Below are 21783 nucleotides of genomic sequence, written 5' to 3'. Positions count from 1 at the left end.
TCTCGCAGTTCTTCAGAGTTTGAGAGTGACTAGGAGAGCGCTAGTTTGCTTACTGTTGGTTCCCCACCAGTCCTACACCTTAAGCTTCTTTCCCAGAGACTAGGAAAAGCCTTCAATAGAGCACTAGAGGATGTTACAGTTCAATACTTTCAATTATATAATTTCTTTGCTGTCATAATTAAAAAGTTAGATACTGCCTAACAGTGACATTCAAGAGTTTCTTATTCTCATCCAAACCACATCCGATAAACAGGAAAAATGAGTATTTGGAAACACTCCAAATTGCCACTGAAACAGACAGCCTTGCTCCACAGAATAGGCCTCTCTGATTTCTGGCTGTCACTGCACCATAAAAACTGAAGAGAGAGGAGAGCAAAGAAAGCAGTGCAAGATCAATCCCAAGAAAACTGAGCACCACTTTGACATTATCACACACTCAGCACATGGTGCCAGTTCCAGGAGAGCACATACCTGGTGTGCTGCCCAAGCTGGGCCACCAGGTTTGCACAAGCAGCCCCCATGTCCTGTCACCTCAGTCTGCCCATACCTGGCATTTGGCTCCTAGTGAATTTGAAAGTGTTTTATCTAGTCAATAAAAAAAAATAAACAGATAAATAAAAATGTGTACGTTAGTCCACTAATCAAAACGTCATGGCATGTTTTCCAAGTCCAGTATAACTCAAATAGGTAGGTTTAATATCCGGGTTCAGCAGTGGTCCTGAGGGAGCACCCAAATGGCATGCTAAGCAGCCTTTATGCAGGAAATAACTGACATTTTCTGGACAGAAAAAAAAAAAGGTAAACTATTCTACCACCACGAGAGATGAGCAACAGTTCCTTTATCCAAAGACTGATGTTCAACACACCATGCCCGCATTCCCTTCCCAGTGTCTGCCTTTAGAATCAATTGTCTTCTTGCACACCTTTCTGCTATAAAATTAAACCCCATCAATTCACAGAGTTTGTTCTAAGCAGGTTTTAGAGCCCACTGCAGGTACTGCACTGATGAAAAAGACAGTGCCACTCAATAAGAAGCCAGGAGGATGCAACCACACAGACCACAGACTTAAAATAAGAAGGATTAAAATAAAAACTTGAGAATACAATTTTGCTGCAGGCAATGTACCAGGCAGAGCTCAGTTGTGATGCCTGACACTTACTCAGCTGATTCAATGTTCAGCTGGGTCAAGTTTGGCACCTAATATGTGAGGAAGCCTCCATGGAGCTCTACCTGGTGATCCTCAAGACAGACCAGGTGAGACTCCAACCCTCACCTTATGCCAAAGGGCACTCCAAGGCTGGACTGGCTTTTCTGCTGGAGCAAGGCATGAAATCCAGGTTACACTGTGACTAGGTCATTAGAGTACATACTTTGCACACATTAGAAGGATTCTCACTCCATCAACATTCCTCCTATACGACCACCCTCAAAAACGTTTCTGTGTCGATCCAACGGCATAAAATTAACTTCCTACAATTAGGACATACAGCTGCTATCTAGTTTTCAATTGCCAAACTGCACCTCAGAGGCAGCTGTAAAAGCAATAAAATACAAAAAAAAAGGAGGTGAAGACTGCAGTCGTACTACAGACTCTGCTCCATAGGGCTCCTGAATTGTATTTTTATTACCAACGGCTTTAGAATACACATTTGCACAAACTGAATTCCTAAAATTTACTTATTTTCTGCGTTCTTTCTATTCATTAGACATCCATAGTAAAAGATGTCATTTAAGGAAAAGCTGCACCTGTATTGTTAACAAAATATTTGCAGTCCAGCAGTCCACTCTTCAAAGTACTCTAAAAATTACACTGTGTATCAAAAGACTTGAAATATTTGTGCTGTTGAAAGTAAGAACTAGAATAATGTAACAAAGTTTAAAGTACACTTGTAAGATCAAGGGAAATATAAAAAACAAGGTTTGAGCCGTATAGATATTAGAAACAATTTTAAAATGGGTTATTGATCTACCACTACTTACCATTCAAAGAATACTACAACAACTCAAGAATATTTTTTCAATATTTGCATGTAACAACATACAAACATTGAAATTTGTTTCAGATACTCCCCACTGAAAGACATAACATCCATCCATATATTACCACAGCTTCAGGAAAACTAAATGTTATTTCACATCTGCTTCGTCAGTTTAATTGATTCCCTTTAGATAAAGGTATGTAAATGAAACCTTCAACTTCAATCCTAATTCCACCCTTATAATTTAAGATCACATATTTACAAGTATATTACAAGCTGCAAATACATCTATGCATGTTTCTATTTTACAGATTTTAGTGACTGTCCAAGGGTAATTACACGGCATATTTAAAAGGAAAAGTTTTCAGAAATCAGAAAGGCAAATGAGTTGTATCAGGAAAAGGATTGTAAATGAGGCACTAAATGAACAATAAGGCAAAGAAAAATGGATACACATTGCTCACCTCTTCTTTTTTTTTTTTTTGGTAACTTTAATCAAATACCATACCTTCACTTCCCCACTCACCAATAAGAGAGGATTTAAAATCATATACATCCTATGATAAACCCACCTTTGAGTAACTATTCATTTCTAAAGCAAACAAGTCCTTTTTTTTTTTCATAAATTTCTCAAAATGGCACTACCATCAGCAACTCTAAACACCCTCTCCCAAACAACATTAAGCAGACTGATGGTGTCACCAAAATTATGTCTGATTATGTGCTTCAGCAGTATCACATGCTGAATTTCCTTCACGTAGCAGCAGTCCACCATGATGAACAGCTGCAAAGAGCCTGACACAAACATTAGAAACGCAGACATATCTTTCAGTACCTGAATCTATTTTTTGCATTATGGATCTCCTTATCAGCACAGAAACCAGGGCTGGCTGTACCAGCAAAAGTTGGTACCTGCATGTTAGGAGATCTGAGGCAACAGCTTCTAACAGTCACAACTGTTTTTTTTTCCTCTTGCCCTCCCAGAATCAAAAGAAGTCAGGTAAGTTAAGAACTTCTCCTATAAACAGTTTAAAGGATGAAAATTAAAGAGTTGTATAAAAAAGTAGCTACCTGACTCATACCACCAAACAAAATTCATGCTGGAATAACTGTGCTGCAATTAATATCAACATGTTTAAGACACTGACAAGATAAGGTGTAACCAGTCAAACTACAGTCATTCTGTAGATAATGGCTAAAGCATTTCTTTCTAGAATTAAAGCTTATATAAACAGGACTGGATCATATCTTGGCCATGACTGACCACTGCCTACTTTAAAAGTATATTTTTTTATTTATAGAATATAAAAATAATACCCAGACTTCCAAAATACACCTTATTTCAGTGACAGCATCCAGAGCACCACTGCAATGAGACTGCAACAGAAAGAATGAACGTAATTTAAAATTTAGGAACCTTCTACAGGAACAACCCGTGCTTCTCCCGTTTCTCCTACTCCCTACTTCCTATTGTTCCGCTGTTCAGCAAGTGATGCCGTGTCACGGACGACGGAAACCTAAATGACAGTTTGCTAGGTCCTTCCTGAAAACGTTTATGCCAAGAAATTAATTTACTCAGGTCTGCAGCGAGAACTGGTCATGCACAAAAGATGATTTAAAGCATTCTAAAGCCCTCAAAAGCACGAGCAGACTTCGGCTTCTGAAGCAGCCAGCAAGAAGACCCAAAATGGTGACTACAAGTAATAAATCATAAAAACCAGCATTGTTTAAAGAAAAAGAAACAACTAAATAAAAAAAAAAAAATAAAAAACCCGTTCTACGGAGCCGGTGGTCAGGTTAAACAGTGTAAGCGGCCACTCATTTACTCACAATGAAAACCCACTGAGCGAAGGGTTTTCCTCGGCCACGAAATCTTTCTCCCCAAACCCAGCCGCGCTGCAAGCAGACCCCGTCACCGCGCCGAGAGGCTGGGGACGCCCGGAGTGACCCAGGGGAGCCAGGCACCGTCCGTCCGGGACAGTGGGGGTTCCCGGGTGGGGATATCGCGCAGGGCCGGGGAAAGGGTGGGAGGGCACCCAGAGGGCGCGGGGCGGGGGGGCGCGGACGGGCCGGGGCCCGGGGGTGGGTGCGGGGAGCCCCGCTCCTCGACCCCTCTCTCTCTCTCTCCCACTCACTCACTCACCCGTCCTTGCGCTTGGCTTTGTAGACGTGCCCGTAGGTGCCCCTGCCCACCTTGCAGCCCTCGTACTCGAACAGGTCCTCCACCCGCTCGCGCTCCCCGGTCAGCTTCACCTTGAAATCATAGTCCATCTTGGGCGCCTGCCGTGACCCGCCGCCGCCACCCCCGGCAGCCGCGCCCCGCCCCGCCGCGCACACCGGGCGGCGGCAGCAGCAGCAGCAGCAGGAGAAGGAAGAGGAGGAGGAGGCCCCCGCGTCGCCCCGCGGAACATTCAGCGGCGGGGCTGCTCCCTTCGCTCCGCGCCCCGAGCCCCGGCGCTCCTTTCCTTTCCTTCCCTTCCCCCCCCCGCCCGCCCCGCTCCGCTCCGCCGGTGCCGCTGCCCGGGCGGACTCCCGGGGCCGCGCCCGCCCGCGCTGCCGCAAACCAACGTCGCAAACCGCGGCACCTCCCCGCCCGCGGGCGGCGCACCACGTGCAACGGCCCGGCCCAGCCCGGCAGGCCCCGCGCGCCGCCGCACGCCGGGAGATGTAGTACGGGCGGGGCGGAGGGAGGCCCGGGGCCCCGCTGCATGCCGGGAGTTGTAGTCTGCCGGGTGGGGCACGGGGCCCGCCATCAGGCGCCGCCGCCAGCAGCGCGTGTTTAAATCGCCAGAGTTGGGTGTTGTGGGGGATGCGCCGGTTCCCGGCTCCATCCGGGCTGGCGAGGACAGAGCCGGTTGGTTTGTGCTGCTCTAACAGCCTGTTAGCGTCGTTGAAATTAAGACAATTCCACAGCTGAGGACACAGAACCACAGAAAATTCCGAGTTGGAAGGGACCCACAAGGATCATCAGTGTCCAACTCCTGCACAGGACCATCCCTAAGAGTCACGCCATGTGCCTGAGAGTATCGTACAAACACTTCTTGAACTGTCAGGCTTGGTACTGTGACCGCTTCCCTGGGGAGCCTGTTCCAGCGCCCAGCCACTGTGTGGGGGCAGAACCTTTTTCTAATACCCAACCTAAACCTCCAGTGACACAACTTCAGGCCATTCCCTTGGGTCCTATCACTGGGCACCACAGAGAAAGATCAGTGCCTGCCCTTCCTCTTCCCCTCGTGAGGATGTTGTAGGCTGCAATCTCTCCCCTCGGTCTCCTCAGGGCTGAATAGACCAAGAGACCTCAGCCACTCCTTATGCAGCTTCCCCTCCAGACCCTTCACCATCCTCACTGCCCTCCTTTGGATGCTCTTTAATAACTTAATATGTTTCTTATATTCTAGCGCCCAAAACTGCACACAGTGTTCAAGACACGGACAGATGTCACAGTGCTGTAAAGGGGCATCATAGTTACCAACCCAACACAGAGCCAGTGGGTCATTTTGTAGAACAGAGAGCTTGGAACTGAACTAAAGGTACAGCAATCTTTCTACTTACAGCTCAGCTTTTGGCATTTTTAGTAATCCGGCACATATGCTTCATGTTTCAAATCTCAAGAACACAGCACACTGAGTACATAAGTGAGCACTCAAATCCCCAACTTAGAGACATCATAGAATGTGAGGACTTCTGAAAAGAAGCATTAGCGTTTGCTTGAACGGTCTGAAATCATCTCCATTTGCATTTACAAATCTCCATTTTCATTAACACATTAAGGTTGGTTCCTGAAAATTGTGGATAGGGGTGTGCCAGTGGTACCTCTTGAGCTGGCATCACTCAATTGGACTGATTTCAGATGCCCGCAGTTGGACCCTTCAGAATTCTCTATGGAGTTCTTGGGGATATTATGTTAAATAGAGGAATTAGGCAGGTGTTACAAAGAATAAGTGCAGAGAGGATGCAAAACTAACATTTTAGCTGCCCAGCAAATCAACTAAATTTTGCAAGAACATCGCCCAGCACCTCACTACACCAGTCAAACAGAAACAGGTCAGGGCAGCCCAGTACCTCATAAAGATTGAACAGTCTGGAAGATGCCATCCATCTCATAAAGTTCATCCACTTCAGCCCCATCTCTGCCTTCCAGGACGCCTGGCTTTGGGAACTTCCAAGGATGGCACGGACCAAGCTTGCATGGTCACACCCACCACTTACAATACCTCCTGCCTGCTCACAACCCTCAGTCCTGTCAACAACCAGGGGGGAAATAGCAATAACCACACTTCTGTAACTTTGTGCTCTTCTTTGCGTTATTAATCACTCTTTCATGGAGGCAATGAACACCCGAACTCCTTCACACAGATCCAATGACTGCATGGTAATTAATGGTTGGGATTAGTCTGTCCTGAGCTAAAATACTGCAGGATGTGGAGGACAAACAATGTCTGCTTAAAAGGAGTCATGAAAGTAAACAAGAATAGACAATCCAGACTTGTTTTCTGAGGACCTGTGCTATGCTTTACATGTTTGCATAAAACACTTAGAAAGAATTCCAGACTTCAACAAATAAACTCTGAGAAGTCAAAACCATGACAAAGATAACTTCTCTTCCTTTCAGATGTTTGGTCCTTTTGTAAGAACATTTACAAGTTTGCTGAAAATGTTTCTTTCATTAGTTTTACATAACATTTGGATTACATGCCTTCCAGATTGAGTGTAGCTGTAAATCTGCTGCTTCTTCACTCTGTTTCCACTTCAGGTACTTGTATTGTGAGCAGTGTTCAATTTTACCAAATCAAACGTATAGTCTCTAAGTCATGAGAGATTTGAAAACAGAAAACACATTTTAATCCTTTTAATGATGAGAAAGGAATATGGACATTTCAAGGACAACTTTTAATTCTGTTTCATGGAAAGTTGCATACTTTTTTGTGGTTTATTTTAAAAGCTGTCATAGTGTAATATAATTTCAAGAAAAAGTTTAATTTTGGGGTCTGCTTTTTCAAAGAAAGACACGGCCAGGCCATGATCTGCTATTCTTGAATCTCAAGTCCCTACAGTGGCCCTTTTAACTGATAGGATGTCTTATCTTTCACTGCCTGTTTTGTATTCCCTTCTTTCTTGCTGTCTCAGGAATCAATTAAAAAATATATGCTTAAAACATTCTGCTGGATTTGGCTTTTTGGAGTTTTCCTCTCTCTCTTTTTTCTTTCAACATTCATGGTTTGCTCTATCATATCCTTCTGTTCCAAGTTTGTGTAATTTCTGAATACGTCCAGAATACACACACTTTTGACCTTTTTTTTTGTTTGACATCACCACACCTTTGAAAAATGTCCAAGTTCTCCATTGGAAAGCCACTGCTACCATGTTATCTGCACAGATAATGTGCAGAGGGATGGAGACAGTTGTCAAAGCCATCTGTGTCCTGAGAGGACAGTAGTTAAGAAAGGTTGACATCATTAAACATCTCTTAGTGTATTTCAGGGAATTGTATTTCAGGTGAAAGCCCGGATGGTCTGGGAACAAGCTCGATTGTGATAATTAGTAGATGCTGTCTTTTAGGGTACAGCACCAGCTAACAGAGGTTCTGTACCCAAACGGGAGAAGTGGTACCAGAAGCAAAGCTAGTTTTGGGGTAGGTGCGTGTTTACATGCTAGTGGCCATGGCTATGGTGCTAGCGTCAGAGTCTGTGAAGCAAAGATTACAGTTGGGGAATGTACAACAAGCTGCTTGCTCTGTGTTTTGCAGTCTTCAAAAATAGAATAAAAACACAGAAAAGTACATGTTTAATGTTTTGGCTTTCTCATCTTTATAAGTGGATAACCTTCAACACTCAATCATATCCCCATGCCACTAGAATGAATGTCCACTTGTTCGACTTACTAATTTTCCAAATTTGAACAGAGTTTTGCTTTTCAGAGAACTTTTTATGTAACAGTGTAACTGCCTGCTAAAAGTTTTCCATATCCCCAAAGGGACATTCTTTAGCAGTGTGACTGAGGTGTTCCCAGCTTGGTATTGAGTGAAAAAGGTTCAGTCCTGCTAAGTGCTCTATATCTTCCATTTTTTGTGTAGTACAGGGAAAGCTGAAGGCAAGAGAATAATGTGGTGGCTTTTTTTTTTTCTTTTCTCTATGTAAAGTAAAACAAACTGTCATTACTTCTAAAAAATACTCGAGTATTTTTTAGAAACCTTGCAGTTGTTTATGTGCAGATGAGTGAGTTAGCTGAACGGCAGCACTTAAGAACACAGTTTACTTAAAGTGGGTAAGTAAAGTGCTGGTTCTACAAACAGTTTTCTATGTAAAGCACTGTGTTGTTGTTTTTGGTTTTTTTTTTTTTTTTTTTTTTTTAATTTCCACTTAGCTATATTTTACTGTAAAGTTGATCAACTTGATCTAACAAAGCATCCTAGATTCTAGCTGGAATGCAAGTTATTAACAAACATAAATCAGTTCTTTGGATCCAGGTGCTTTATAGGAGAGTTGTGCTCGCATTAAGTGAAACATCTGTTTGCCAGACTTGGGACCACCTACGGTAACTATCAGCCTGGTTGTGTTATGCTCCTGATAGAGAATCAGTTGTCACCACCCCTGGAGGTATTTAAGAGACGTGCAGATGTGGCACTGAGAGACATGGTTTAGTGGTGGATTTGGCAGTGCTGGGTTAATGGTTGGACTCTATGATCTTAAAGGTCTTTCTCAAACTGAATGATTCTGTCTCGACAAACCTTGAAAATTCAGCCTATGAACTTCCAGTTACTTTTGTTATTGAAAAGAGCCCTACCTGAGAGGAAATAAACCCTGAAATTAAATATTATGTTATTATATTATTTCATGTAATCCTAGAAATATTCAGGTTAGAAGGGATCTGTGGATGTTATATAGGACAATATCCTGCTCAGAGCAGGGCTACTCTTAAATTCGGGTAGTTTGAGGCTTTGTCTACTCAGGTGTCACAAACCTCTATGCAAGGAGATTCCACAGCCTCTCTGGACTTGACTATCCCCCTTTTGTCTTTCTATGAGTACAAATTCTGGCTCTGTTTTCCCAGCAAGTTATTTTTCAGTGCTAGGAAGCTGCTCCTTCTTCCAGCTAAAGAAGCCCTGGGGCTCACAGCCTCTCTCACATGGCAAGTGCTCTAGCAAATGACCATCTTAGTGCTCTCAGCAGAATTCATTCCACTTTATTAGTAATTTTCCATATCAGGACTGTTCTTCTGGAGATCCCCAAACTGGGCATTGTATTCCACGTGCAGGTAAATGTAAAGGGAAATAATAACTTCCCAATCCCTTCCTGATAATCAGTTTTCTGTGTTCACAGGATCACATAAAGGGTCAGGTTGGAAGGGACCACAGTGGGTCATCTGGTTCAACCTCCCTGCTAATGGAGGGTTCCCTAGAGCATGTTATTCAGGGTTGTGTCCAGACAACTCCTGAATAACTCCAGGGAAGGAAACTCCACAACTTCTCTGGGCAACCTGTTCCAGTGCTCAGTCACCCTCACAGTAAAGAATTACTTCCTCATGTTCAGGTGGAATTCCTGTGTTGCGGTTTCTGCCCATTGCCCCTTGTCCTATTGCTGCTCTGCACCACCAAGAAGAGCCTGGCCTCATCCTCTTGATCATTACATTTATTGATAAGATCTCCTCTCAGTCTTCTCTTCTCCAGATTAATGGCTGCCAGGGTGCACTCCTGGTCCTGTTTACTGCCACCAGGATCCCTCAGCCTTTCCAGAAGAAACAATCAGCAAAGCCCCCAGTCAGTATTGTCCCAGAGGGCTGGTCACTGGGTCACATACAGGACTTTGCATTTGTCCTCATTAAACTTCATGAGGTTCCTGATGTCCCATTCCTCCATCCTGTCCACATTCCTCTCAGGCCCATCAACTTCATGTCACCACTTTGGTGTCACCTAGACAGACAAAGATACAGTATAAAAACACTGATTATGAAGCCCTGCCTTGATAATATAAAATAATAAGATACAATAAAGTTTCTTTCTAAAGAACTTAAAAGACTGAACAATCAAATTAAATCCAGGTTCTCAGATTCTCTTTTATTACAAAACCTAGTAATCGCCTGAAGTTTGCTGCCCTCCATAGGCTACTCTTATTACAGTTGTGAAGAGAGTATTTTCCTGTGGAAAGCATTACCACAGTGCAATAACATTCCTAGAAAGAGCCACTCTTGGTTTGTTTTATTAACAACACAGCATAAAATGAACAAATACTTTACTTAGTTATAGTGTGCTGTTGTGAAACATCACTAAGAACAGGACATGAACACCAAATTCTGCACTGGAAAATAGACTAATTCAGTGTAAGGTTTCTGTACAAAAATATGGGTTCATTCACCCATCTAAATAATAAATTTCTTGTTGGTGAGCAGTCCATATGTGGGCTTGATACCAGAGAATATGTTGAGTTTGACAGTGGAACAATGATTACAAAAAGCAAACTGCAGGACAAAAGGATTTCAAAACCAGGATCAAAAACAAGTGTGGGAAGAAACTGAATTTTCAAGGGATGATCCAGGCACTACTTTATATATAGACTTGTGTTACAAAAGTAAAATTGATCTTCAAGAAGGACATATTTTAATTGATCCAGCCAAAGAAAATCCTAATAGGATACTAATTATTCATACTGTGGCAAGGAACATGAAAAACAAAGAGGGTACCATTTCCTGAATGCAGTGAGCAGGAAGGAGCAGTCCCTGGTCTGGCCTCATTGTTAAGACTGTGTCCCAGCCATCAATTTGTCTCATGGAAGCCACCTCATAGCGCAACAGGAATGTAAACTAACAGCAAACCCAAATGTAACACTTGTGTAAACTCTTTTTCTCAGCCAGAATAAAATCTTGGGTGTGTAGTGAAAAGTATCTTCCTGGAGAGCGGCTCTGAGCCCTTCCCAGCATCTCATTCGTTACTGAGAGTTTTCCTTTGTATCCAGACCAGTTGCACAGCAAATACCCCAACCCTGTTTCTTTCTGCAAGTTTGAACTGCGGCATGAGCAGCTGGATGTTCTAGGGATGAGGTTCTTTTGCACAGTTAAAGCACCCTTCTGGCAAAATCCTCTCATTTTGCTGATTCACAGAGTTTGTGGAAGATGTGAAACACGCTCCGCTGTCACAGCCTGGCAGCTTCCACCACGTGTTGTGGAAATCTGCAGACGCAGCTCGGAGGAGCAAGTTTGTGGATGCCGTCAATGTGTCCACGATTAGCAGATGCAATATTAGTGAAAGATTCGGCATCCCGTGTGGAAAAAACTTCTGTCTAAAGCTCCGCAAATCGAAATTGCTAAAATCGCGGCTTGAGACGAAGCAGCCTCTGTGACGGGACCAAGCAATCAATTTTTGTGAAAGTTTTAGCGAAAAGGAAGGTAAACAGAAAGGAAGGAAGGAGAGGCAGAGTCACGGAGAACGCAGAGGCGTGCACTTTCCACCAGCAGCAGGCCCGGGAACCGGGATCATCCTCAGTCCCGCTCCTCCCGGGAGTGACTGTCAAGTGCCAGGCGCGCGTGCGCCTGGGGGCGGGGCTCGCGGCAGGGGCCGTCCCCTCCCGTGCCCGGAACCTGCGCCGGCGGCGCCGGGAGTCGCCCGGACCGTGATTGGGACTGGAGTCGCTACCCGGAGCGCAATCGGGGCTGGAGCGCGCTCCGCCGGTCCACTCGAGGGTCGGTATCGTCCCGGCGGAGGCGGCTCCTGCCGCTGCCGGGAGGCGAGGCGAGGGAGCGGAGCCGAGCCGAGCCCGTAGCGGGGTTGAGCCGGTCAACGCCGCCAGCGGCAGCAGGCAGGGACGGGCTTTCGGGTCTCCCAGGCTGCGCTCTCGGCAGGCTCCCCCGAGCCGGGGCGGGCGGCAGGCATGGGCGCTTCCCCGGTTTAGCGCAGCGGGTGACGCGGCCCGCCGCAGGCGGGGCAGGCGGAGCCGCGGGCGTTGCCGGAGGGTGGCGGTGCGGCCGGGTTGGGGTCGGTCCGTGCCGGGCCCGGCCGGGAGCCCCGGGGGCAGTGGGGCGGGAGGGCACGCGCTGCTGAGCCCTGCCGCCATTGGCCGGCGGCCGCGGGCCGGCCCGGTGATTGGGCGGGAGCCCTGTCAGTCACCGTTCTCTCCGCCCCACCCTCCGGCGACGGGCGGGGGCGGCCGGGCCGGGCCGGGTCGGGGTGTCCGGAGCCTGCAGAGACCCGCAGAGCCCCGGCCCTACCGAGGGCACGGCCGGGCACTTGCCCTGCGCAGGGGGCCGCACACCACGGGTCTGGCGCGCTGGCCTCTGCAGGCCCTGCTGCCGGCGTAGGGAGGGGGACCGGGCGGGCGGGCAGTCCGAGGCACCGGGCTTGGGTCGCGCTGGGTGTCCCGCGGGCTGTTTCTTCATTGCTTTCTGACTCTCCGTTTATCTCCTCTCCCTCCTCTCCTTCCCCAGGCTCTATGCGTGGGGTTTTCTGGGTTTGGTTGGTTTTTATTTTTATGTTTTGTTTGGTTTGTTGTTTTTTCTTTTTTTTTTTTTTTTGATTCCCTAAGTCGGTGAGATCATCCTGCCTGGAGTCTGCAGTGTGACAGAAATGCTTAAACAGCCCTCTGGAGCCAGAGGGAAGGTTTTCTCATCTAAACTCCGTAGTCAGTCGCCTTGCAATCAGGTGGTAGTCTTTCAGAAGATGAGTACCTAATTAAACGGGGGGAGTAGTAGTTCATGGAAACGGGTATATATTACATACATAAAAATAATTGTAAACTTCCGAGAATGGGCCAGAGTAACCATGAATTAACTAAAGGACTAAATCTTAGGTTGAAAATTCTAGAAAATGTATACTGTTGGCATGTGGGTCCTGTCTCTGCAAAGGAAGAGTAATCCTGAGTCACAAGTGTGTTTTGATTTCAGTTTAGTTAATACCCTTCAACTTTTCAATACTCTGAAATATTTTAGTGACAAAGTACCTCATTTTTGATGCAGATAATACCCTTCAACTTTCACAACTAAAGCATTTTAAGTGCCAAAGTACTTAGTTTTGATGGCTTTTGATAAATAAGGATAGTAGTTGTCATCCGTGCAGTTATGTTAAACAGATGGGACGACCAAGCACTTCACACTTCTTAACTGTTTCTAAGTGAGTCATTGAAAGAGTGTGATTAATCATCCTACCATACAGTTGTCAACAAAAGAGTAATTTTTTTTGCTACCACCCACAAAATCAAAGAGATTTCCAGATTTTCTGTGGAAAGTAAAGAACGTCTCTTTTGAAAAACACTTTAAATTTAGTTTGAGGGGGACTACATATGATGGACTTGTCATCCTCAGAACACATGTATATATATAATTTTTTTCTGTGCAGCAATACACTGATGTACCCAGGAAATCGCTTGACTTAGTATGGTCATTATTGACATGTTAGTTGTTTTAAAGCTTTCATCTAAATAGCAATCTGACGTGAAACTAAATGAACTTCTTCTGTCCTCTTACCCCTCCCTGCTTCAACTTCGTCAAGTTGTAAGTCATCTAGGACAGAGGCACTTCATTATTTAGTGCGGTATGGATTAGGCGTTACAATAGTCAGATGATGTGTGTCGTCAAGGTAATGATAGTGCTAATGGGGGGGAGGAGATGACGCTTGGGTGGGAATTGCTTTTGTTTTGAAGAACCTGGGGTAGTAAGAGGAAGAGCTGGCTGAGAAATCTGTATTTAGAAGTGTTATTTGAGAAGTGACCTGATTTGAGCATAGCTTTTGTGGGAAATGGAAGTCAGCGGTTAACTACAGATTGTGAGGCTGAGCCAAGAGGGCAACAGTGATTTTACACACACACCTCCTCCCACCAAAATATTATGGGAATGGAAAGTGTCATGAAAAGGAGATGCTCTACTTTAAAAAAAAAATAAATAAATCTGAGTGAGTTAAAGAGCTGGGAGGGAATTTTTAAATGCATCAATATGCATTGTTAGACACAGGAGGAAGATGAGTGGAAAGACTGATTGGGAAGAGGTGTATAGAAGTGCAGTTACCTGGGGCAGGGGCTGGCATGGGGAAGTAAGATGGGCTGGAAAATAATGACACCAAGGATACATCAGAATGGATTTCACAAAGAACGTAAGAAACAAATGTATGCCATCTTCTGCTGTTGGCAAATACATTTTCTGCAGTTTTTTTTGTATCTGTTTGCAGCATTGATAAAGATTTGCTCTTAACTGAATGTGTTTCTAATAGTCAGTTCGTTTTGTGTGTTTGTTTGTTGTCTCATCACCTGTCCTGTGAAGGCTAATTACTGATCAGAAGTGTGCTGAGAATGCTATGTCTGTGTTTGCCTAGTAATTTAAATTTGAAGTGACTCTCATATGTGTGTGAATTGACAAAAAAACCCAACCAAAAGGTATTTAACCACATGCAAGCAGAATGGTGCCCTGTGGTTGGGATTTTTCGGCCTGATGATCTGTTTAGAGAAGTGATCTCTTTTGTCAGGTGTCTGCTTCAGCAGGTGTTATAGATGCTTTTTGTTAAACGAGCTGCATTGAAAGGGTGCTTCTTCTTCTTTCAAATTGAGTGTTGAAGAGCAGGTTTTCTTCAGAAAACAGAAAAACTGGGGAGTAGTCTGAGATGCTGATAGGACTCAACTCTGGGCCATATCAGAGAGAGGTGGTAATGGCACCGAAATGGAAGATTATTCATACCATCTAACAGTGTGGTCCCACTGGCTCAGTGTTTGGAAAGTGATGAGGAACTGTGCATAAAGTACAGCCCTTTTCCTTTTACACCTGTTTTCTGGAGATGGGTATTCCTTTGGTAGCTAATCCTTGGATTAGAAAGTGCAAGAAAAATATACAAATGATGTAAGGATGTTAAAAGAGTCATTCCACCACAAATAAATCCGTAGGCTTTGTGCTATGTGAGGGGTGTTACCGATGGAAATACCCCTTGGAAATCCCTACGGAAATATGTAGTCTGACCTTATTTGTGGTTGTCAGAAGTCTACAATGGGTAATTGCAGTCTGGTAATTAGAGAACTGTATTTTCAATTATATTTCATCTTTTAAAATGCTGCACACTGCTACTGTTGTATTTTACTTGGAAGAAGGGACGTAGATCTTATGTTATTTCTTTAACTTTCCAAAATATCCTTACCAATATTTTTTTTATTTAAAGTTGCTGTACCAATCAATAGTTCCTTTCAGTGAGGAAAGGGAGCTTGAAGCTATTTTTGAGCAAACTACAAGTAAAACATTTGCATAATAAAGTTCTCTGTTGACTTGACAAATGACATGGAACTTGGTTCACCTTAATCATCTTTAGCTATTAATAAACTAATTTCATTTGCAATGAAAAGAGGAAACTCTTTACTGTAAATTAGGTAAATTCTTGCTGTAACTACTGTGCAGTCTGATGTTCTGGTTTTGTTCAGGACAGCTCAGCATTACTGTTATGGATCGCTCTCGACACCGAGCAGGAAATGGCAATGAGCAGGCATCTTCACGAGAGCGCAGTCGTGGTGAAGATGAGAGACAACGACAGCTGGAGCGCCTCGGTAGGGAGGAGGCTTATTACCAGTTCATTAATGAACTCAACGAAGAAGATTACAGGTTGATGAGAGACAGCAACCTGCTTGGCACTCCTGGTAAGATGTGGATACCTTCCACCTTCAGTAGAAAACATGTATCGTGAAGTAACACTCCTGCTGTCAGGCACCAGATGTGGTAGCATGGCTCAAGTAGCCTGACTTCTGTGGCTTTGTGTAAAGGAAAAAACCTCCATATGGAACAAAAGTATAACACTTTCAAATGCAGCATCTTTGTATACAGGTAATATCCAAACCCAAATAATTAACTTTTGGTACATTAAAGTATATCTGTTGATATGTGGCGATTTTGGGGGCCTCTAAGTTGTTACTGGAAGCCAGCATATTCTTGACATACTCATCTTCCACCCAGGACCTACTTCCTCTGCTGTGTGTGTACCTGCATTATAATCTTTCACTGGTGCTCTTTTCTTTCTGGTTTCAACAGTTTTATCTGCCTTCTGAAAATTTTCATTCAGCCTAGAAAAGGTTACTTCTCCATGGCTATGTTGAAGCAGTTACTGAGTCTTATCTAACAGCAGTATCAAAATGTAAATTATTTCAGGGGAAATAACAGCAGAAGAGTTGCAGCAACGCTTGGAGGGGGCTAAGGAGCGTCTGGCATCACAGTCTGATCTGGATAACAGAGAAGGTGAAGGTAGAGCTGTTGGAGGTAAACATTCTTCATTCATATATATAGATACACATGGTACATGATGCATAAATGGTGTTCTGTACAGATATTTGAGACTTATCTCAAGTCTTGTTTTATTCCATTGCACCTCTCTGGATTGTTAAAAAGTAAGATCTTGAGATTTTTCTAATAATATGAAAACAAACTTGAAGCACTCGATGAAAACTGATTTATGTTGACCACAAATTATTTGCTCCTATTTTCCTTTGTTAGTAAATGTAATAGCACAAAAAATTAATTCTTCAATTCTTAGAGGTTTTTACCATGTATTAGAGCAGTTGGAAAATAAGTGAATTGGAGAACAGTTAACCTCTCCACTGTTTTGCCATTTTTGTTGTTTTATTTCCATTTCTTTCGTTCAAGTGAGGCTTGTTGACATTATGTGTATTATCTATCTTCAGTTCCCCAGTAATATTGGCTTAATCATTTGTCCAGTTCTAATCAGATTTAGGAGAGGAACTGGCAGCTCAGAAATTAAGATACCAAAGTTCTTGCAGGTTTCATGGACTTAGGGAGATGATGGAGTAGGGGGGAATGTAATTTGATCCCTTCAAGGGAAAACCTTTACTGTCATTGTGAGCATTGGCCTGCTTTATACACATAGTTAGCACTAACCAGTTGGGCTTGGAGTTGGAGGAGATTTGAAAAGGGAACTGGTGGATACTGTAGTAGGGAAACAGTATATTTGCACAAGAGGACAAAAGTCTGTTGAAACCATGCATCCCACCTGGATGCATTCTTGTGTCACCTGCTCTAAGTTGTGCGAACAAGTTAAGCCAGCAGCACTTGCATTCAGTTAGTTAGAATCAAAATGGAGTGTTTCAGACTTGGAGCTGAGCAGGAGTGTGTGAATCAAAACACTGAGTTTGCAAAAAGTCCTGGGAATTCTAGTTAACTGAATGACAACACCAGGTGCTGTTTCCCGAAAGAACACTAATAAAAGGGGAATGCAGAGAGAATAGAGAGAATTCTGTGGAGAATCTCAAAACTGAATCATGCTATGTGTGCAGCCTCGTTTCTTCAGTGCCCATGTTTGCCATACTAAGTGACCCTGCCTTGGCAGGACAGTTGGACTAGGTGATCTCCAGAGGTCCCTTCCAACCTTTGTGATTCTGTGATCATTGATTCCACTGATTAGGGAAAACAACTTTTAAAAATGTTTTCCAAAAGGAGAGAAAATCTGTTATGCTTTTTCTTGCTGAATCAAAATGAGCTGACTAGGATAGCCCCAAATTGATAATTTAAGGAAGAAACAGATACTGGACAAATACCACTAACTTTAGACCACCTGAATATGAACACTTGCTCAAAAGAGGCCATCTGGGCATATTCATTTGTGTGTCTGCTGGTGCAACAAAAATTCTAGGTTGAACTGGTGAGTCTTGCTGGTGTTTTTACATACAGCATATTTTCATATCTTAGACATAGCAAGAGAATGTCCTGCTACTGTATAATTTCTGAAGTCAGTGTCTAGCAAGCATAGAGGATTTAGAATGCATCAGAGTATGCTGAGCATGCAGTCATGCAAATTTTTGCAATTCTTTGTTTCTCTCAGATTCTGATGTCCTTGGAGAAAACTCAAATGGTGACTCTTTGTTCGAATGGCTTAATACATTTCGTCGCACAGGAAATGCCACTCGCAGTGGACAGAGTGGGAACCAAACCTGGAGAGCCGTGAGTCGAACAAATCCAAACAGTGGGGAGTTTCGTTTTAGTCTTGAAATCAATATAAATCACGATCATAACAGTTTTGAAACTGCTGGTGAGGAGTATGTCGATATAGATGCTACCAGACTGTATTTGGAAAGAAGACGTCAACTAGTTGCCGGTTCAGCAACCCCACGAACACGGAGCATGGCTGCGAGGGAGGCAAGCAATGAAGCTGCAAGGACCAGGTTTTTAGGACATGCCATGGCACTAAGGTCTGAGGTAGCCTCTCATGCAGTCTCGGGGAGGCTCAGGAGTAGAACAAGGGAGTTGACAGGCCTTTCCCAAACAAATAATACTACACGTACTAATTCTGCAGCTGCTGGTGAAAGAAGAGAAATGCTGGGAAGACTTAATTCTACAAGAGTCAGAAGAGGTAGAGCGAGAACAAATGTTCAGATGAATACAAACCAAAGACTAGAAATTCTGCGGCTGAGGTCTACCTTAAGTAGTCGAAGCCGCTCTCCGTTGCAAAGGCAAGGTGATGCTGTTCGCTCTGAGGAACGTGGTCAGAGGCAGGATAGAAATGCACAGCAGGTCAACAGAAGTAGAAGACAAATAGCTCAGGCTTCTCCACAGCCTGCTGAAGAGCAAGCAAGAGGCAACACTCAGGCTCCTCAACTTCCCAGTGTAGCTCCATCCTTGGGAATAACTTTGGAAGAGGAGGAATCTAGTAGACCAGTAGCTGCTGTCAGAAGGCATCCAACAATTACACTAGATCTCCAGGTGAGAAGAATTCGTCCTGGAGAAAACAGAGACCGGGACAGTATTGCCAGTAGAACTCGTTCTAGAGTAGGAATGTCAGAAAACACGGTCACCTTCGAGAGTGACAGTGGGGGATTTCGGCATACGATATCGCGATCAGAACGTGCGGGTATTCGAACCTATGTCAGCACTATACGGGTACCTCTCCGTCGTATTTCGGAAGCTGGGCTTGGCGAACCTTCATCAGTGGCTCTTCGATCGATCCTCAGACAAATTATGACAGGCTTTGGAGAACTGAGCTCTTTAATGGAAACTGAATCCAACTCAGAAGTGCAGAGAGGTGGCCATCCCTTATTAGATGCACAGAATAACTCAACTTCAGCAAACAGTGGTGATCCAAGTGAGGTTTCATCTAGAAATGGACGCGCAGCAGAAGGCAGCAGGGAAAGAAATGGACGGAGGAATGATAGTCAACGCTATGGGCGCCGTAATGAGAACCAAGATAACGGACAGTCTCAAGATGTGAACAACTTAGTGGAAAATGGAACACTGCCCATACTTCGACTTGCCCACTTCTTCTTGCTGAATGAAGATGATGATGATGATCGTTTAAGAGGTTTAACCAAAGAGCAGATTGACAATCTTGCTACTCGGAACTATGGGGATATTCACGCTGAAAGCGAAAGAAGTAAAACGTGTAGTGTTTGCATTAATGAATATGCAACAGGGAATAAACTAAGGCAGTTACCTTGTATGCATGAGTTTCATATTCATTGTATTGATCGCTGGCTTTCTGAAAATTCTACTTGCCCAATTTGTCGGCAGCCTGTTTTGGGGTCTAATGCCACAGACAATGGCTAGAATCATTTGTACTGCTCAGTTCTCAAGAATTTGCTTCTGCTTTATTTCTAATGAGCCAGATGAATTGACCTTCAAAGGGGTCCATTTGTGGGGGGAGTTTTGTTAAATTTCTTTAAAAATTGTAGGAAACTTGTCTAAATCTAGCAATGTAAATACTATTTTTTCCAAATGCAGGTCTAGGGATACACATAGAACCAAATGATATTGGTAAAGTTTATATTTTTTTAGGTAATTTTGTTATGCTAAGCACTTTTGTAAATACAGAAATGCAATAGTTAATCAGTCCTGCTTAATGTATGTTTTTTAACATTGTAATGAACTCACTTTATTTAGATTACAAATTGTTTCACACAGACCCACCACTGTGTTGAAAAATTAGTGGCTAAATAGCCATTTGTTAGCTTTTTGTTCTAAGAACAATTTCATTTACAGGAAGTTTCTTGCTGGACATGTTTGCTAAAGATATTTAAGTTACTTGAAGTGCTTATTTTATTAGACCTTTTTTTTTTAACGTTGAAATATCCTTTCCAAAAACTTGCCAATTTGGTTCTATTAAAAAAAAATTCTATTGCAATTTCTGCATGTAGGTTTACACAGTTCTTAATGCTGACATTCAAAAGTTGATGGGTTAGGGGCATTATGAAATGTACATATTTAAATGCTGTCCTTGACAATCTGTCTTTTCAATAATGACAGCAGTCAAATCTGGTAATTCCAAGAGGCCGTGTCTTATTTATTTGCTCAAAGAGTAAATGAGCACCGAGGAAGCCTTTCTACTCTTCTAAATTACTGAATTGTTATTCTTGGGGTTTTAACTGCCTTAGTTTAAAGAGGGACAATATTTCCTTGACTATTATATTGTCTACAATATGCATGTTTTGAGTATTGTACTCAGAAGAACAAAACAAAGACTTGAAGTGCTTTTGTACAGAAATTAAAGGTACACATGTAATATTTGTCCTCTTGAAACATGCCTGAGGACTAAATGGCAAAAGACACTAAAGAGTACAAAATAAGCTTTCCCAAAAGTCCCCTGTACCTGTATAATTAGATACTAAATTTTATACCAATAACTTCTGCTGAAATAAAGTTGTGAAGTAAATAATAGAGGCTTTGTGTGAATTACTGTAGATTGGTAAGATCATATAGATTGCTAAGATGATTTCTTATTCTTGACATTAAGTCTGTTTTCACTTTATTCTTTCCTTGGTATTCCTCAGCTCTGTTCCTGTGTTTCCAGAATGCCTGTTAGCTGTTACGGTGCATAAAAAACCTAGCGCAAAGCACTCCTGGGGTTTCTGGAAGAAGCTGAATGTTACAAAGCTTCTTCTGAGCAATGTGCATCTTGATCACTAGAGAAAGGCAGAACCGTGCAGTATTCTGGTGTGGGTGTTTGTGTATTCTGAATGGTAAGAAGAATACTAAAAGTGAACAAGTCCTACTGACTTCTGCAGATGGTGGCCTTGACAAATGTGTTTCTGTGTCAGATGCTTCAGTTAAAGCATCTGCTCATGACATCCTTGAAGGGTGGCTGTAAAATCCTGTGTTGAGCTATTGGATGTCTACTTTGGTTTGGCAAATGAAAAACTTGTGTTATAAGTTCCAGAGAGGGTTTTGGTTTTATTCACGAGTAGTTCTAAGAAACTCTCTTTTGAGATTTAGATAAGTTTAAGGATTCGATTAAGATCTCTTCTGATGTGATTTGGGCTGTTAATTACTGCAAACACTGTTGACCCTTCCTTGAGTGTGACTGCCTTAGCTGCAGTATAGAGTGAGGAGATGTAAATGGGATTATCAGAGCTAGGTTATTTTTTTACTTCTTTTTTGTTACTTCTATTAGCTCCAGATGTTGACAGTATATAAAGATATGGATGCCTTTTACTGCTTCCTTATGGCTTTCCTTTATATTTTTGAATGCTGCCTGATTCGAGGGACACTTTTGTAGAAGCCTGCTTTTGGCTCACCGTTGCCTTGCTGGTCGGGTCCTTCAAGGTCAATTTTAATTTTAATCCTTACAACTGCTTCACTAATGCTCTAGAGATAAAGGGGGATTTCCTGTGCCTTCTTTCACTCAGGGAGGATTTTGCTGTGTAATTGCAAGCACAATTGCATACATGGTTCAAGACAAGATCCTCTACGGCAGGGTACGTTTAACCTGTTGGAGGGGAAACATCTGAAAGTGAGAGCTTTCTCTAGAAACTGTAGGCTATGGGAGAAGAAATATGAAGACTCCCATACTATATTCTTGTCCCACCCCATTTGAGTTGGTTGTCAGGTATTTTCCCCTCCCTTGGAGGAGCATATAAT

The 21783-nt window shown here is 43.3% G+C and overlaps 2 protein-coding genes across 6 annotated transcripts in view; one reads left to right on the top strand and one right to left on the bottom strand.

The window, feature by feature from the left end:
• The window catches only part of CDK8 (cyclin dependent kinase 8), a 70778-nt gene extending 66350 nt beyond the window's left edge, over positions 1–4428 (bottom strand). For 2 of the 3 annotated variants that reach the window (XM_050332104.1, XM_050332105.1), the window contains exon 1: positions 4124–4428. In XM_050332104.1, coding sequence (XP_050188061.1) covers positions 4124–4251 — 128 coding nt within the window. In that variant the 5' untranslated portion in view covers positions 4252–4428. The remainder of the gene's footprint in view (positions 1–4123) is intronic. The other variant, XM_050332106.1, reaches the window with a different exon arrangement.
• A 7121-nt stretch (positions 4429–11549) lies between these two features.
• RNF6 (ring finger protein 6) lies at positions 11550–20581 on the top strand. Of its 3 annotated transcripts, none has more exons than XM_050333244.1 (4): positions 11550–11652; positions 15357–15569; positions 16075–16182; positions 17759–20581. In XM_050333244.1, the coding sequence occupies exons 2-4, from the start codon at positions 15377–15379 to the stop codon at positions 19474–19476; spliced, it is 2019 nt and encodes a 672-aa protein (XP_050189201.1). In that variant the 5' UTR covers positions 11550–11652; positions 15357–15376; the 3' UTR covers positions 19477–20581. The 3 variants fall into 3 exon arrangements, with proteins under 3 accessions (XP_050189201.1, XP_050189202.1, XP_050189200.1); XM_050333245.1 differs by lacking the exon at positions 11550–11652 and adding an exon at positions 11665–11768; XM_050333243.1 differs by lacking the exon at positions 11550–11652 and adding an exon at positions 11788–14050.
• Positions 20582–21783: the final 1202 nt, after the last annotated feature.

Source organism: Myiozetetes cayanensis, unplaced genomic scaffold (genome assembly GCF_022539395.1).
Source record: "Myiozetetes cayanensis isolate MyiCay16 unplaced genomic scaffold, myiCay2020 scf5-8, whole genome shotgun sequence".
Taxonomy (NCBI): domain Eukaryota; kingdom Metazoa; phylum Chordata; class Aves; order Passeriformes; family Tyrannidae; genus Myiozetetes; species Myiozetetes cayanensis.
This window is presented reverse-complemented; position numbering and strand designations above follow the sequence as displayed.

Coding starts and splice junctions, on each gene's coding strand:
- RNF6 (XM_050333243.1), top strand. CDS start 13,996: ATGGGCTGGAAAATAATGACACCAAGGATACATCAGAATGGATTTCAC. Junction 15,570..16,074: donor CAACCTGCTTGGCACTCCTG/GTAAGATGTGGA, acceptor AAATTATTTCAG/GGGAAATAACAGCAGAAGAG. Junction 16,183..17,758: donor TGAAGGTAGAGCTGTTGGAG/GTAAACATTCTT, acceptor TGTTTCTCTCAG/ATTCTGATGTCCTTGGAGAA.